The sequence below is a fragment of the Gobio gobio genome (assembly GCF_949357685.1).
Source record: "Gobio gobio genome assembly, chromosome: 20".
In the NCBI taxonomy this organism is placed as follows: Eukaryota; Metazoa; Chordata; class Actinopteri; order Cypriniformes; family Gobionidae; genus Gobio; species Gobio gobio.
The window spans coordinates 38,245,322-38,264,192 of record NC_137113.1 but is presented as its reverse complement, the minus strand read 5'-3'; the positions used below and the strand labels follow the sequence as shown (position 1 = coordinate 38,264,192).

Below are 18,871 nucleotides of genomic sequence, written 5' to 3'. Positions count from 1 at the left end.
GTCATGATTTATTCCTTGACTTCTCACCTTGTGACGGAGGGCTATTTCCATTCTTATCTCAACTCCCTCTCACATAAGAAAAGCACTCAGACATAAATAGGCAAATTAAAACAGTCACATCTGATACCAATTATAACTCCACCAATCGAAAGAGAATATTAGGTAAATATAACATTGCTTTTTGCGCTCAGTTTAAAATCAGGCTGTCATAAGACCAGCTTAATGCTCACTAAGGACTGATGAAAAAAAAAACTCCTTTAGTTCCAGACGAGGGAGATTTCTGAGGATTAGCTGTGAACAAGATAAGTCATTGTGTGCATTATTATACCTCCATTATGTAAACATGAAGTGAAACATTACAGTGGGAATCAGGTATTTGGCAGCTGCCTGCTATTTTGATTTGACTGCGCGGACCGAGCCGTTTTCCACTTTTAGCAGCTGTAACATGTTTAAACTCTTTTGGTAATGGGATCTGAAGATGAATGTTCCCTCTGGGCTCCTGCTTAGCTTGGCCGCTGGCCGGCCGCCAAACCTCAGCCGGCATAGCTTTCCCGCACAGCCCCTGTCTGAGCGTGCTCAGTGCGGCCCGCCTCTAAGAGCCCCGAACATCCCCGCGTTGAGTAAACAAACGGCTACAAACTTGAGGAGATGAATCCCTCTTGAGATACCACCGGATCTTATTAAACAAGAATGGAGAGAATGATTAAGAGAATTGAAGGGAAAATGTAGCACCAAAAACTATAACATAATTGTAATGGAGCACCCTGTCACATTTAGCGGTCTTTCGTGTATCGTGATGAACAAGATGTGGAATGTACAGCATTTGGATTACAGCTGGTGTATTAGAGTACATATTTATAATTCCGCATGCCTTCAACAGTTCCCAGCCAGACTCATTTATCACATCAGACACATTATAAAAACTTCAAGCTATAAGAGTAGAAAGGCAAATCATGTTGCTGTGTATCTCCATCCCCAATAACATTCTCAAGTAAATCATAATTTCATATCTGCTTTCATCTTGGCTTTGATTTCATTAGTCTTCTGTCATAGTTTTCTGGATGGTGCTGATCTGACATGATGTGGTGCAATACAAAAAAGGTACATTTTCATTAGGATCAAGCCCGTTATCCACAATTTGTCCACTATTTGCTTCCTTGTGGTTAGGCATTTGCTTGTAATCATTCATTCAAGTGTTCATAGCTGGGTGTTCCTTCAACTACGGCCACTTTTATGTCCCATTTGCTGATTTTTCTACTAACACTAACAAATTTTAACTTTAAATGGTCTTGGAAACTTTTACCATGACTTTATTATTTATTTTGGACTTTGTATATTCTTTTACCCTTGAAAGACCCAGAGTTTCGATCTTAAAGTGCAATGAAACTAAAGTAGCAACTGAAATTTTCTTCCATTTTGTGATGTACGTCCAAGTGTAGCAGACTATTAAAAACATTTTAAATAAATCAAATAAAAAAAATTAAACACACAATAATATTCATTTTTAAAAAATGGGGTAAATTGTTTGTTGCATGCCAACTTCAAAATATTACACTCTAGAACTAGGATTTATTTATATAATCTTTTTAAATATGATAATCAAAACAAAACGTGGAGTAAACAAACTATTTCAATAATTATTGTGAGAAAATGATACAAAGTTGAGATATCATTTCCACCACAACCCCAATTTTTTAAAGATAATTTACTGGTCAAAAATGCTCTCTAAATTAAATAGATATTATGTGCCATTTCATCAAATGTGAAAATCTTTCATTATGAATATTTATATTTAGTGCACTCAAATCGATTAATCGCGATTAACCAATTCTAACACAAAAGTTTGTTTATATGTGTGTGAATATATTATTATTATTATATGTATATAAAAGTAAACGCACATATATTATATCAACACAAACGTTTATGTTAGATGCGATTGATCACGATTAATCGATTTGACAGCACTAATTTAAATGCTAGCTATGAAATTAGCCATAGCAAGACGTTTATAATGCAATTTCTTCCACATATTGAATGGTGATTTGAGATATTGCAGCAAATACATGTTGGTTAGTAAACAAATAAAATAAACTAATGCATTTTAAAAGGTGTTTTAAGGGAGTATAATTCCTATAAGTCCACAGGGCCAAAAGTGCCCATATGAAGAAACAGCCATCTATTGTGACCAAAAACATTTCAGGAAGGAGACACATTTCTTCTTTTTTTTTCATGTCATGCATGAGTCAATTCCACAATTTGTCTAGGATAACAGATCCCTACGGGAAACAATGCTATCAGTTATTATTTTTATCAGCTGAGGAAGACAGGAATGTGTAAAGTAATAGAAGTGCAAACAAATGATGAATCAGTCTGATTCCACTAACATGTATCACTTCCTCCTTTTCCTCAGGCTCATCCTACCCTATGAGAGGTTTACTAAAGGAGAGGAGGACAAACCCCTTCCGCCCGTCAAACCCCGCAAACAGGAGGGCGGTGCCCAAGAGGGCATTATCAAAACAAAGATGACGGCCATCAAGCGCCCTAAGGACGAACAAAAACCAGTGCCCCGGAGTGAAAAGGACATCTCAGCTAAAGTCCCAGAGCTGGTCAGTCTTTGATTGTTTCATCTGTTTAAAAGCAACACACAGAGAATTTACAGTCTGGCATACTGACGCTCTTCCTGCCCAGCGTGCCCATTTCTGCCACAGGTTGTCCGATGCAGAAAACGCTGAATAATAATACAGACACAATACGTGCCTGGTCCCTAAAAAGCTGTCTGGAAGAAGAACCATGACAGACCACTTCAGGCTGGGTGCCTTTCCTCTCCTCAACAAATAAGCTGTCACAAGCGTGTGAGAATAGCACTGTCAGGAGCAGCTGCTTTTAACATAATTATTTGGGCTGATTTGGAAGCTGCACAACAGCATGGAAATCAAATGCGGTTTGTCTGCCTGACTGACTCCAGGCGATTTATACACTGTGCCCTATTTTGTTATTTTCTGTGAATCTCTGGACTGCAGAGCATAAGGTTTTCCTTACAGTTCCTTTTTCCATAAGCTCCTACCGAGTTTTGTTCACAAATCAATTTGAAGGAGATGAATTGCGGGGGAAATCATGACAGTGCTCCCGTTTTTTTATCGACCTTTTGTGCACAGAGCAGCTGTGGTGGAAATGTTTTCCCGTCACATCTTAGAAACCAATGTGCACTGCATGCCACAGTTTGTTCTTATAGAAACCGTGGGCTTGTTTTTATCCTTAAAAGCCAATAAATCCATGGTGATTTGCAAATGTCTCTCCAGTTAAGCGTAAATATGAAAAAGGGGCGCACGGCTGTGGAAGGGAATGAAAATTGAGTTATTATTTTCACATGAATAAGCAAATGATTACAGAGAAGATGAAAGGGCTGTTTGAAAATTTCTCTCGAATTGTCAAATTTAGACACATTTCAAAGCTGTTACGCAGTCCGTATTCATTTCTACCTCACATGAAATGAGTAATAGGTTATAGTGTGGAAACAAAAAGGGCTGTTGTCGGTTCTTTTCCAGCTGCATGCCTAGCTCATCTGTCTGGTATGTTGTGTAATTTGAAAGGCCTCTCCAGATAATTGATTGTACATTGTACAAGGCAGAAAATGAAAATGGAATTCTCTGTTTGAGGCAGAGCCGATATGACAAGACTGGAGCGCAGAAAGGAGGAAAAAACACTTAAAGTAGAGTTATAGATCTCGGGGAGGAAATTTGGAGAGAGAGATGCTGGGAGTTGTCTCGGGGGCCTGCATGTCAGTAGAGTATAATCAGGGCATGTACAAATATAGGCGCGCTGCTCTGGTAAGAATCAGAGCATTGTAAGCGCTGTTAAATCAGTCCTTCCTCAGGCACCAAATACAATCAAGGCTATTGAATGACACACGCTGAGCCAACGGGCGGTCACGCCGCATTACAGCTGGGTAATTTTTGCCTGCTAGTCACAGGCTGCTTGTGGGCCCAAAGACATTCCTGCTAACTTGTACAAGTGTCTAAAGGGCGATAGACAGAGCGACCCCTCGGGTCAAAGGTTTAAGAGGCTTTTAAGAGGTGTCTTCTCAAATAGTGACTAGGAAAGCGACTCTCATTTGAGCTTCACAGTGAAAAGTGATTTGTGAACTGGGGTTGTCACCACATTTCACTTATAAGTGCTGAAATATCATTACTCTATGCCAGTTTCGATACTCCAGCAAAAATGAATGTCATACCGAGCATATTCCTTTAGTACTTAAATGTGTTTATATGAAATTATAAAGTGATATAAATTACATTTTTTTACTAAATAAATAAAAACGGAAAACTGGAATTAAAATTTGTAAACAAATAAATAAATAAAAACTAATGAAAATGACAAAACGATAAAATCACACAACCTTAACTAAAATTAAAATGTAAACAGAAAATAAAAACAAATTCAAAATATAAAAAAAAAAACTATAATAGGTATGATACTACAATTATACTAATATGACACAGATGAGGTATAGCCTTCAATTATTTTACTTATAATAATTAATTATTATTTTTATTAATGTTGATGAGGATTATGATGATGATGATAATAATAATATTAATACTAATAATAATAGTGACTTGAAGCAATGTTATTAAATATTTCTATTATTATCATCATCAGCATCATCACCAATATTAATAATAAAATAATTGATTGTATTTTGTTTTTTTATCATTATTTGATCAACTATTTTCATGTTTTGAATAGTTACTTGAAGCAATTTTATTAAATACTGTATTAGTATTATTATTATTATTATCATCACCACTAATAATAATAATAAAATAATTGAATAATTGATTATATTTAGTTTTTTATCATTATTTGATCAACTATTTTCTTGTTTTGAATAGTTACTTGAAGCAATTTTATTAAATATTATTATTATTATTATTATTATTATTATTATTATTATTATTATTATTATTATTATTATTATCATCACCAATAATACTAATAATAAAATAATTGATTGTATTTAGTTTATCATTATTTGATCAACTATTTTCTTGCTTTGAATAGTTACTTAAAGCAATTTTATTAAATATTTGTATTATTATTATTATCATCACCAATAATAATAATAATAAAATAATTGAATAATTGATTATATTTAGTTTATCATTATTTGATCAACAATTTTCTTGTTTTGAATAGTTACTTGAAGCAATTTTATTACATATTATTATTCAAAACAAGAAAATAGTTGATCAAATAATGATTAAAAAACTAAATACAATCAATTATTTTACTATTATTATTATTATTATTATTAATGGTGATGATAATAATAATAATAATAACATTGCTTCAAGTAACTATTCAAAACAAGAAAATAGAATGATCAAAGAAACAAAATATAAGCAATACAACAAATATTTCTACTAAAAGGTATCTGACAGCAGTATCAAGTATTCAAGTAAGCATTCTGGAAAAAAAAGTAAAACATTTAGAATAAAGCTATTTATCTGAATATTATGGGCACTGTCTTCAAAGCATGATTATACTGTATGGATACTGGCTTAATACTGTTATACTTTCACATAATAGACTGTGACAGATCTATTAGGTGGCATTTATGCTGCAAGAATTAATGCACAGATCTGGTGTTTGAACACAAATTGTTTAGTCCTGTCTGTTTACATTCACTTGAGACATAGCCAACTGTGTTTACAGTAATATCTCAGCTAGCATTAGGAACAAGAACAGCATTTGACTGTTTATGTGCACAGCTTTTTTTAACTATCAACTTGGTACAAACGTACCATGGACGTTTAGGACCTACGGTATAAAATACTGCTCAAAAGCTTGTAGTAGATCAAGGCAATCATGCTATTTTCAAATCTACAAAACAAGCCGGGACAAGCTATTTATCTCTGAGCTGTGTAATGTGATGTATGAACATGCGATTATTCACATGTAGTTACACATTTATCTGGGGGTGAGTGAGGAAATGGAGTGAAAGGGATGAGCCAGCCTTTTATTTGACACCAGCTGATGTCAAACATCTGTGCATCTCTTCCTCCAACACTGATAATGAATGGATGGGCGGTGCGTGCCTCTCTTCTGCACCGCTGTCACCACTCTGAAGTTCCGGAAAGCATCTGCTCATTAGAGACATGTGAAGTTTGTCCAAAGTGCAAAACTTGCATCATGCTCTGGATCACGAGGATGGCAGCAGGTGTCGGCTGTCTCTTTTATGCAATCATGCTGACTCTGTTTTCTACTCTCATTTGAGCAGACTGCATTTAGAGGATTTTGGAATTGATTTGTTCAGCTCAGAAATGATGCAAAGCTTACACAGCCTCGTCTTTTATCTCTTGTTTGTGTTAAAAAAGGGATATTTGTATGGGGGAAGCATTGAGATATCTGCATTAAACTTGCAGCTCAGCTCCTGGTACGCATAAACGCAAGGTCATCTGTTGATGCACACAACATATGCATGTCTTGCAAAAGACTTTGATGTTGGTCATTAGCATGTAGATGCTGAACTTACAGCATTCTTCAGCAAGTGGTTTCTGCTGCACTTACAATGCTATACAACTTGGTTTGTGTTTCTCAAACTCTTAAAATCAAACCAGAACATCCAGAACCAACATAAGTACCACCTAGTCAGAATGTTCCCGGCATTGGGCCGACTGACATCTCTTTGCACGCAATTTTAAGGACTGTCTGTGAGCTACATAATCCCATGTTTTGATACACAACAGCAGTAATACATTAAACATACAAGACACTAATTTTACAGTCCAATTCAAACACATGGATAATAAATAGATTTTGGAATTTGATCTTACAACCTCTCCCATCTGTCTAAAAGCGGTTAGAACTCCTCTGTCTGACTGGTTGTAATATCAATACCATGCTCGAAACTGAATGCTGAACCCAGCCAAAAGCAGACTACTCTTAAAGCTTTCATGAAATCAAAGACCTTGAACTTTGAGAACAGAATTATAACAATCATCTACATTTTTTACCCATCTCTATACCTATTCACTTTCCAGACTGTAGAAGTGAGAATGTAGACTTGATGTAGCTATATATTTACGCTATTAAAAATGTCAGTACATTTTCAGTTTCACCTGGGGGCACCTCAATATGACTTAACTAATGTGTGGGTTACTGTGTTAGCAATGTATGCTTGTCACGCTTCTTTGTTGAATTGTGCCATTAAGTATTGTTTCTATGTGTCTGTAGGGGATGGAGGACACGGAACAGCTCCAGGAGAAGCAGGATAGCCTGGCTCTAACCCCGAAGAGTCCTCTTACTGAAGATGAAGGTGTGCAGCTAGTGATCAAGGATGAAGATCAACCTGTGCTCCACAATGCATATGAGCATGCAAATGGGAATGTCTTGCCCTCACTTCCACAAGATGGTGCGCCACTCAAATCAGAGGATTGTGACGCGTTTCCTGTTGCTGCCTTGCCGTTGCACCACGGTCAGCCTCTCCCCAACTCTCACACACCGGACCAATGGCAGCATGAGATGCTGGAATACAAGGTACCTCCAGGTGCCCTTGCAAACATTGAGCAGCCTAGGCCAAAAGAGGGCCAAAACCATGTGGGAATGGTGCTGCCGACCATACAGCAGAAACCTGTCACATCTCCTGAAATCCCACCCGAAAGGGCCGAGCCCACTAAAAAGGAAGAAGCCTGCTATAATTTTAATCCTCTCCTCTCCTACCCTAGGGGTAATCCTGGCATCATGTCCCCATTAGCTAAGAAGAAGATGCTGTCCCAAGTCAGTGGAACAGGACTGCTTAATAATTACCCATATGGTCCGCCACCTCCATTGGTCAGTAGGAGGTTGTCCGGCAGTAGTACTGAAGGCTCATCTGCTGGACAGCAGAGCTCCCATGCTCCTTCCACTGCAGAGACTAACATGGTGATCAAACGACCATCAGTTATTCAGCATGCTCAGAGCTTTAAGTCCAGGGGCAGTGAGGACAGGAGGTCTTCAACAGAGGGCTCTCTGAAAGAAGGGTGTGGTGAGGGAGAACCAATACCCCAGCCACAGCCCACCCTGATAAGAGAGCCGTACATTATGAGGGCCGACCCTCATTCCAGCATGGAGAAATCTGCTGAGATGCCTCATCCTGGCCAGGCTCCTAGCTTCCTGAGTGACTTTTACTCCTCACCACACCTACACAATCTCTGCCGACAAACTGAGCACCACCTGAGCAAGGAGCAAATAAGCAAGTATCTTAGCAGAGACGTTTACCCTCGAGACTGTGAGACCGCCCAGGGCTTTCCCCCAAGTCAGCATCCAGACAATGTGGGTTTGAATTACTGTGCCCGGCTTAGTCAGAAAGAAAAGGGACCTTCTGCAGAAAGGATAACAGAGGAGCAACCAACTGATTTGAGTCTCCCAAAATCCTCTCCTCACAAACTGCCTCTTTCCTCATCCCCTCTCACTGGCATTCCACATCCCACAATGCAACAGGACATTAAAAACTCTCCTCTCTTTCAAACAGGCAACAGTCAGAGCTCAGGCATAGATTACCATCCCAGGGCCTGTCGGGTTCCTCCCATGTCCGTGTCCATGTCTAAAAAGGTTACCGAATCTCACTCAAAGGTTCTGGAGAAATCACACAACGGCAGAGGAGAAGAGACCTTGGGCTACAAGATCGACGAGATGGCTCGGCCCATTCTGAGTGCAAAAAGCATCCCACAGAATATTTGCACTGCACGGCCACTGAAAAGGAGCCTTGAGGATTTGGAGAACGGACCATCGGAGAAGAAAATCCGGGCTGTGACACCCTTGCACTGCTCGACACAAAGAGACGGCCCGGGGAAACCAAGGACGCCGGAAGCTGACAGCGAGTCCATGAAGCCAGCAGAACCTGCTCACGCAGTGCACATCAACAGTTACGTTTCAGAGAGCCACAAGATCCCCTTGCACTCCCACTTATTCCAAGGGCTGTACCCAGGGACATTTGTATCTCAGGTCCAGGACATGTGTGAGAGCTTGGGCTCCCACGTCACCCCAAGTTACTCCCATCCACTGCAGTACTTGAAGAACCAGGCTGTTCTGTCGCCACTCATGCCCCCCTTCGCCATTCATTCCTTAATGATGCAAAGACAGTTCCTAGCCGCCAATCCCGCCCACATGTACAGGCACCAAGTGGGCACCTCATACGGGGACATTCTGCACCCTGGCCTCTACCCCATGTCGGCCCTTCACCCCCAGCCAGCTTTCAGTCCCCCTCAACTCTCTTCAGTGCACCCCAGCACTAAACTTTCCTAGGTCATGCAGTCTGATATTCCCTGGCTGGATGTGCCATGCTTAACTCTTGATGACTTGACGCTCCCCAGAAAATCCCATGAAGCATGGTCACACTATGTATCCAACGAATAGCAGTGTTTTGTAAACGCTTAAACACGGGAGCAGTTATTTCTGTTAATTACCTTCTTGCCACTCAAGTTTATGATTTGCACATTTCTTTGAACGGGGGCCAACTGGGCCGAATGTGGCTTGTTCTCACCGCACTGTTTGAAAGTGTCAGTTGTCTTGTTCGAAAACATGTTGCCTTGGCACAGGTGCCCTAGTGGAGATGGGTATGATATCCACAGAGGCATCCAAAGGAAAGTCGAGTGACAAATCAGTGCAATGCAACAGTGCTATTTCAGTCCATTCTGAGAGCTCTTTTGTCTGAAACACTATGATACGATAAAGCAAGAGCTGCCTGGGTAACTGTTGGACTTTTTCACATTATTCTTGACTACGTTTTTTGTTGCTGTTGCTGTTGTTGTTGTTATTTTTGAAAAATGCAACAGTGTGGTAGTTTTATATGTTTATTTTTCAATCCTACAAGGGTTAAGCAATGAGATATCACATTTGATAAAGACGCAAAAAGGAGACCCGAGTATTGCAGTTCGGTGTGTTACACGGTTACATGTAAATAAAACTAACTAAGCTTTCCTTGAAGGAATCTTAAATGTCAGTGATACAATGTGAGGTAGGCTTCACAAGCTTCTTTGACCACTGTCTGCTGGCTTCCCTTTCAGCTCGTCTCATACCCAGCCAAACTCGCTCCTGATCAACAGAGCAATGTGGAATGTGTTTGTCAAATGTAGGACTGAGGTGCTTGTACATAACCTTCACAGACTGAACGCATTTTGTATCATGTTCACTCGCTACTGTAATTTCTGACTGCTCTGAACTGCGGGCTAGAGATCGAATTGGGATGGTGAAAGGATAAAATGCAGGACTACTTAAGTGTCAGAAAGTGAGTTTTGTATTTGCTGGTGTACACTTGTGATCGCTTACTCAGAGGACTTTTTATCAGGAGATGCAACTGAAATTTAAAACTACATTTGGGGGAAGACATATTTTAGGAGCACTTAGTTAAGCACACACACAGGCTTTTCCATCATTTTCTCTTTAAGGATAGTTAACAGTTCAAATTTGTTTTAGATACTGTTATTAAATTTTAGGTCTGTAAGTGCTGACAGCAGTCAAATTTGCATCTGTATTAAATGAAGTGTAACACTTGCCAGGAAAGAGTTTTTAATTAAAAGAAGCATGATTTCTTTGCACAAAAGATTTTGGGAAAGTACAGAGATCATTTGAAAAGCAACACAGTACTCCTAGGGGTAATCAATTATGTTTTTGTTTTGTTTGTTTGTTTGTTTTTTTGATGTATTAGTAATAGAAACTAAACTTCAAGAAATGTATTTACTCCAACAATGTTTGGAGTAACGCTCAAGGTTGCTATGTAACATTTTGTAATGAGTAATAAACAGTTTTATAACTTAATAGAAGACAACGGTTCATCCATGTTTTTGCAAAGATATTGTATTTTTTGATCACACATACAAGCCAACTTAAAGCGATTATTCACCCAAAAATGAAATTTCTGTCACCATTTAATCACCCTCGAGGTGTTCCAACCAGTATACGTATTTTCATCTGTGGAACATAAAAGTACAGATGAAAGGATGTCTACATGTTTTGGTACAACATGAGGGTGAGTAAATGACGACAGAATTTCCATTTTAGTGTTAACTATCACTTTAAACTTGCATTCTATGGGAAAGAGCAGTGTACACATTCTTAAAAATATCTCATTTTGGGTTTCACAGAAGAAAGAATGTCATAGACGTTAAGGCTGAATTATACTTCTGTGTAGACATGTGCCGGTATATGGTAATACAATATATCACGATAAGGAACATGCACGATATTGTTATCGTGGTCACTTCAAAATACCGTGAATAATTTATTACAAATTATTCAGATTTTTATAATGCATTTTAAGAATACTTTACCCATCTACCGTTTAAAATGAACAAAACACAGCTGTATGCTGCATCAAAGAGGCACGCGCACTGAAATAAACAAACCCAACGTGCTTGAGCAGCGCATGGCGGAAAGAGTGAAGGAGACGCGCTGAATGAAAATGCACATTCACTCTCTGACAGCAGACGGCGCTGATGGAACAGCAGAAATGCAGCCGTTTCCCCGGTAACCCTCGTAAACAAACCAGAGAGTAAATATTATTTGAAAAAATGGCGACGCCGGCAGATATACATGCAAGCGAAGATGTGGTGTTTAAATTTAAGTAGTTTCAAGCTTGTTTTTGTTTTTAAGCTGTGTACCTCAAATAGATAGTTGTGGTAAACAGGATTACGAGTGTTTAGAGATTTTTAAACGTTTAGAACAGTAGTTTGCTGTCAAGGCAAGAAACATTTCATAGTCATTTTCAAGTTATAAATAATTTTCATTCATATAACTGGTGTGAGAGCGCAACGACGCTGTGAACGTGTTGGCATAGCAACGTGATACTTCCTGCATGTGTGTCCTACGAAGGACGTCTCGTTTAATTCTGATTAAGGACACTCCATATACCGCATCCTTCACAGGATGTGTCCGCAGCCTTCGAAATTAAATGAAATGAGACACAGCTAGTATTTAAATGTTACAAACAGCCATTAAGTTTTCTGTATTCGTACATGCTTATCACATCACCAAATACTTAATACTAAAACACTTAAGGCTGTTTATTTTCAAACTTAAACATTTTATATTTTAATCTGGACTACATGCCCTAGATATTGTTTGGATATGTTCTGATTCTTTATTGTTCAGTCACACACTTTACAATAAGTCTCCATTATTTGACATTAACATAATTCATCAGTTAACAAACTTTTATTAAGCATTTATTAATCTTATAGTTAAATGTAAATTTCAACATTTAATAACATTATTAAAATCAAAAGTTGTATTACTGTATTATTTAATGGACCTGAGCTAACATTAACAGTTGTATTTTTCAAAGAATAATCACTTTAACAAATGTAGCTATTTGCTCTTAGTTAATGCATTAATTACTAATAAGACCTCATTGTAAAGTGATAGCTTACCTATTGTTCTTTATAATTCTTTTGCACTTTAATCTGTTTGAAACATTTGTTTACTTTATACATTTTTGTGTATTGCTTTATTGCACGTAAAAGTTCAGTTCTTTTTGTCATAAGAAAAAGTTATTAAACCTATATATAGTATCACAACACTTTTTTTGCAACGTATTTAAATATCGTGATTACACCGTATACCGTGATAAAAGCTTCAGCAATTAATCGCAGCATGAAAATTTGATACCGTCACATGCTTACTTCTGCGATGTAGCTACGTCGTAGGCTGTGTAGCACGTGCAGCCGGACGTGCACCTTTTAAAAAATTTAACAACACGTCAATTCGACACGGACTGCAAGCATTGTGATTGGTCTGCTAGAAGTGGAACAATCACCAAAGAGGAGGAGCTGTGATCTGTCTGCATGTGTAATTGCACGTCGACACGGACAACAACGCAGAAGTATAAATGAAAACCAACACGTAGTCTACTGTTTTAAGGCTACGGCCGATCCGACGCAGAAGTATAAATCAGCCTTTAGTCACCTTGGGGCTTAAATGATAAAATTTTAATTTTAGAGTGAACTACTCCTTTAAATGAATGCAATCACTAAACCCATTTCTCTGCCCTACTTTCATACTTTATACCATAACCATTTGGCTAGAACTAAAGAGTAGAGTACTGGATACTATGATGGATTAAACTATGTTTTAGAAACATATTTAGTTTTGTTTCTAGTTTATAGATAGAGTGACCATGAAGAAAACTCACACTGCCTTGGTACAGTACTCAAACACGCATTGAAAAGGCACTGGGACACATCTGCTCTAGTTTACCCTGTTCATTATAATTGTAATGAGCATTGGGAATTTTGTGGCCCCATAATTAGACTGTTTGTCAAGAGCACTTAAAGTGTCTCTTTCAGTGTAAGATTGTCACAGCCAGCTGCGTGTTGGAGGTTAGAGTTCAAACTTGACTGTTCAGACTTCAAAAATCTGGCCTAAATCTTTTAGCTGCTACAGGAATGCATTTTGCCTTCTTGTTGTAAGGTTAAACGCTAGTCCATTTAAAGCCTTTGCCACTGTGTTTTACCGCAAGATATGTATACATAGCATGCTATGATTAAAATAGCAGCAGTGGACCAAATTAGACTCTGTATAGTTAACAACTTTATATTTCATGAAGCATTTTAATAGATGGTACTATAATAGTTTACTTGTCCCACAGCTGGGCTTTGCTTACAAAAGAGTCATGGGATTAAATACCATCAAGTTGACCGTGGCACAGCAAACGTTTTTGTACTTAAAACACACTTGCTAATAAATATTTTTAGGAGAACAAGCTCACCATGAAACAACTGCACTTCATTAAGATATAAAATACACTCCAAATGTTTTCCAAGTTTTTAATACCCCATCTAGTGGTTGAATTAAATATATGGCGAAAGAGGCAACAACATAATTACAGACTTCTGTGTGGAACTTTGGCTTTGTGGAGCCCAGAAAAACTCCTCAACACCGTTTAAAATCTAAATTATATTACTAGTGAGTACATCTTGCTGGTTACACGTAAAGATATTGTTTGATGACGCTGTGGCCAATTTCTGTTTGGGAATGTAATTTAGAATTTGGTCTGGGGGGGGGTTTCGGGGAGTATGATTATAAAAACAGCACTGGTCCCGACCGCCCTAAACCACCACACGAGGCAAAGTGCCATTAAGTGTTTCTCAAACTCGCTCAGACACAATCGGCTGTTGACTCAGAAGGAAAGGGCATCTGACGCCATCTCGGTTTCCTGCCTTTGAATGTTTCTGTGATTAAAATACACATTTGGTGCAAAATGTAGAAAGCCTTGGCTGTACCACAAATTGTTTCCACACTGGAAAGTTTACATTTATACACGCACGTCCTATTGAATCTCAAATAACTTGATACATTTATTTTTGATTGTCTATTTATATCCAACCTAAATAAAATAAAAAAACAACAACATATATAATTGTGCTTACAATTTACTCCAGAGGCCTTATAAAATCTATTGACTTGAAAATGAATCTGAAATGCTTCATTAAATCTAATCAGTGTGTTTTCACAATCCGAAACGTGCTGGTTTTCCGTCCTCCACAAGTGCCGATCCAAGAGGCTTCAGTCTATGCAACTGAAACATTATTGTCTACTCCAAAACATTAAAACAGAAGTAAATCATTACAAAAAATGCACATAAACCTCTGTATACATAAAGTGCATGTACATAAAGACAAATGACTTGCGCATGTTCAGCCTCGCCAGTAAAAAATGAAAGGCAAGTTCATAGACGGAGCGAATGTGTACAGTAGAATGTCAAATAAGAATCCAATAAACAAAGAATCATCAGTTTGCTGCATATCTTCTGCAGCAGCCTGGAGCAACGCTGAGCTTGAGCAGAGCGCCCCCTGCCAGTCAACAATGTCACTACAGGCAAAAGCATGCAAGGCAAAGTGCACACTTCCTACAGTAGCTGAGCCATTCATCAAAGAAAATTATTTATTTGTTTGCCATTTTTACATTAGTGAAATTAAATTACAAAATAAGCACAGTGCGGCCGTCTTCTGAATGAAAACAAATTTAAATTAGTCGTTAAATTGTTACATTTAAATTGAAAAATGATATCGATTGGTGGTTTTCAACTGGCTTTGCCTCAGCATCCACCAAGTGGTGATCCAACACGGTACCAAAAAATAGTTTACTGTACAAAAGTTGATCCTGAGTTAATTCGTCACAATTCACCATGACTGCAGTTAAATGTGTGCTTTTATCAGTGTGTAACCAGCTCAATGGGCTATAACTACAGTGCAGTGCAGAATGGAGGCAGTTATTGTTTGCCTGTCCTGTCCTGTCCTCTCCAGCTGTGCTCTGGTAATCTGCTGGCCTGTGCACTATACAACCAACTATTCATTTGTTCTGCCCACTACAAACAATGCTTCACTACGTGGTTGTCTTTACAGTTTTTCTAAACCTGTAAATCATAGATCCATTATGTATGGCTTTAAGAGCTTTGTTTAGCTGCATGCAAGTCATAAGGATGATTGTATCTTATAGTTGGAGTTGGTTAGGTATATTATTGACAGATTCATTAATTAACGACAGAATTATTGGCTACCCAATATCTAAATGTTTAAAAGCAATCCAAAATAGACTTCTAAGGGTAAATACCATTCGATTTCAATGGAAGATGTGGTGTGTTATTGTGATAAAGTGAAATGTAGGGCCCTATCATACACCCGGTGCAATGCGCTAGCTGATTTCAGCCCAACGCAGTTATCATTTTCACGTCCTGCGCCACGTTGTTTAAATGCACTCAGACCCATCTGTTCGCCCTTAAAACGAGGTGTGTTCAGGCGCATTGTTGGCGTGTTGCTATTTTGAGGCAACTGAAAACGACTGCACCATTGACCAGCAGTATTTTTTGTGTTATTTAAAGGGCGCGTTAGTTAGGGCTGGGTAAAAAATATTGATTTCTCGATTTTAATCGATTCTCACATTTACAAAACAATTTAGATTCTTAAATCACAAGAATCAATTAGTCTATCCTGTTTTCAGTTGATGAATGAAATAAACATTGTAGCGCGCCTCCCATCCATGAATCGCAATAATCTTTGTGCTTTATTACTATTGATATGAATCAAAGTCTCCGATTTCTCAGACAAATTGCGTCTATTTTTTTATGAAATTCAAAAACATAAACACCATTTTGGCGCTGTGGTGCGAGATCGCTCTGCAGCTGCTCAGCTCAAGAGAAGCGGCAGCGCGGAACGCACATTAATTGATCTTCTCTTCCGCTTTAATACCAGTTACAGCGTGAAATAAACATGGATGAGCATCTGAAAGTGTGTTAAAAGATACAGGACAACTTACCGAAATCCATATCATGCTACATAGAATACCTCAATCAGTGTTTCAACCTTTTCAAGAAAGACGTCAGTAAAACAGCATGTATGACGTCATGTGACGTCAACAAATGTGACATCATGTAACGTCACATTTACCTCAGAAAAACCATGTCCAGTGTCCATAAACTCGTTAGTCAGCCAGAAAAATTAACTCTAGAGAGGAGCATTTTGCTAATTATATGCACCATATTACATAGGCTATTCATTGTCATTTTTAATGTTCTTCAGTATTTAATGAATGTATGTATAAATAAATCTGGCAAGTTTTTATGACAGCCACCATTTAAATGTTTATATTTCAAAAAGCTAATTGGAGTAGAAATATGATTATGTAATTGTAAAGTTAATATTATAACTTTATTATTATTTTTAAAAAACATAATTTAGTGTAATTTAAGTGTTTGTATACAAATCAGTTCATTTTTACCTTCAATATTAGTAGGCTAATGTAGTATCAACTGACTCCCATAGTTTACATTAGTTCAGAAATTTGTTTTCCTTGAGAAAATGTGCCATGTATTGTACCTGATATACACTATCTAAAATAATTGATATTGAATTGAAATCGAATCAAATTGTGAAATTTGTGTCAATACCTAGCCCTAGCGTTAGTAAGTAATATAATCTGAGGCCTAGACGGAAGACAAACGCTTGTTGAATAAAGTCGTTATTTTGTTTTTGTTTTTCGCACAAAAACTATTCTCGTCGCTTCATAAAGTTATTGTAGAACCACTGTAGTGAGATGAACTTTGTAACGACGTCTTTAGTACCTTTTATGGGTCTTGTGAGTGCAAAATACATTGCTGCCAATGGAGGCCTTTCTGAGCCATCGGATCTCAACAAAAATATCTTAATTAGTGTTCCGAAGATGAACACAGGTCTTACGGGTGTCGAACAGCATTAGGGTGAGTAATTAATGACATAATTTTCATTTTTGGGTGAACTAACCCTTTAAGATTGTGCATAAACGATATCAGTGCATTTCTTTATACATTTCAGGAAAATAACATGTGTAAGCATGTAAAAAGCAGAAATGTGACTTACAAAACTACAAAGGTAGAGTTACCAATCAAATTACAATAATAATATATCACTGCACACTTATCGAGAGTGCATATATAGTTATCAGTTAAATAAAAATAAAAAAAAGAAAGTAAAAACATCTTTCTCTATGTTGGGGCTGCTTCTGAAACACTCCATTGGTTTGGCTTGTAAAATAAACTACTTATGATTCTGTTTGAGTTCTCCAAATATTGACTCAGATCAACCACAGGAAAACCACCAGTCAAAAAATCACCAAGGAAAAAATAACCTTTTTGTAAAAGCTCATGCATTTTGCACAAAATGCTAAAATGGACATTATTTCTATAATTGAGGATTAGAAGACAATGTAAAACACTTCTTAATCTTCCTGTTTTCTTACTGTGATTTGTTTTGAAATATGAATCATAATGTGGTCATCAGAATAATCAAGTCCTTTGAGGCCTATTTTAATATAAACTCATAAAAACATTCATTTCCAACCAACCGTGATCTTTTGTTCTTAAAGGGATTATTTTGACAAATTTTGATTATAATCTGATTCAATTATATTAGACTGATACATGATCGCTCTCAATTTCCTTTCATTCTTAAGGACGTGTAATGTTAATGCAACAGTAGTTAATCATCAACATTATTGATGCCATTGAGCTGAGCGTCAGTCTCAGCAGTGAAAATGGATTAGCCCTCTGGCAAAATCACTAAAATTCATATTTTAAAACATCATTTAGGAAAGAAAAGGGCAAGAAGACAAAATGAAGCAGTGTGTTTAATTTGAACAGTCTTGAATCGAAACCAATGCTGCATGATTGATGCAGGTAAAATATTTATCTAAAGAAACAATTCTGCTCAGTTGGGTATGGTACTAGTGAGCCAGTGGTTTCAACCTTGGGCCAGAGTCAGAACATTAACTGCTCTGTCCAGCTGCTGAAATGTTGCTCTGTTGGAGGATGTACGTTTCACTTGCTACTTTTTAAAACGCATAATCTTTATATGCCACTAGCCATGCCAGATCTACCAATACACATCTTTATTTGACAGAAGATACAACATAATTACACACTTCTATGAACACCTAAGCAGCCTTATTAGGATTTGTTGTGTTTTCAATAGACACTTCTCAAAAAATGTACCTTAGTAAATAAAAATGATCTGAAGTTATGCTAACGGTCTAATCAAATTCAATGATCTATGCTAAGCTATGCTAAAAGTGCTACCGCCAGACCCGGAGATCAGCTGAATGGATTTGAAAACGGTAAAACTCAACTCTTTAACTCTAGGGGAGTTGGAAAATGAGCCTATTTTCAAAAAAAAGTGAAGTGTTCCGTTAAACCTACCCACACCACTAAACCTGTCTCTAACCTTACCTGTATCCCATTTCAATAAGACATGAACACAAAAATGTAACAAACAATTATTATTATTATTATTATTATTATTATTTTAATGCAAGTACATAGTTTAAAGACACCGAATGTAAAGTGTGACCAACATGGTCATTG

The 18,871-nt window shown here is 37.5% G+C and overlaps 1 protein-coding gene across 1 annotated transcript in view; it reads left to right on the top strand.

The window, feature by feature from the left end:
* The window catches only part of arid5b (AT-rich interaction domain 5B), a 179,653-nt gene extending 168,850 nt beyond the window's left edge, over nt 1-10,803 (top strand). Inside the window, exons 9-10 of the mRNA XM_079801320.1 lie at nt 2,414-2,609; nt 7,240-10,803. Coding sequence (XP_079657446.1) covers nt 2,414-2,609; nt 7,240-9,288 — 2,245 coding nt within the window. The 3' untranslated portion in view covers nt 9,289-10,803. The remainder of the gene's footprint in view (nt 1-2,413; nt 2,610-7,239) is intronic.
* The last annotated feature ends 8,068 nt before the right edge of the window (nt 10,804-18,871 follow it).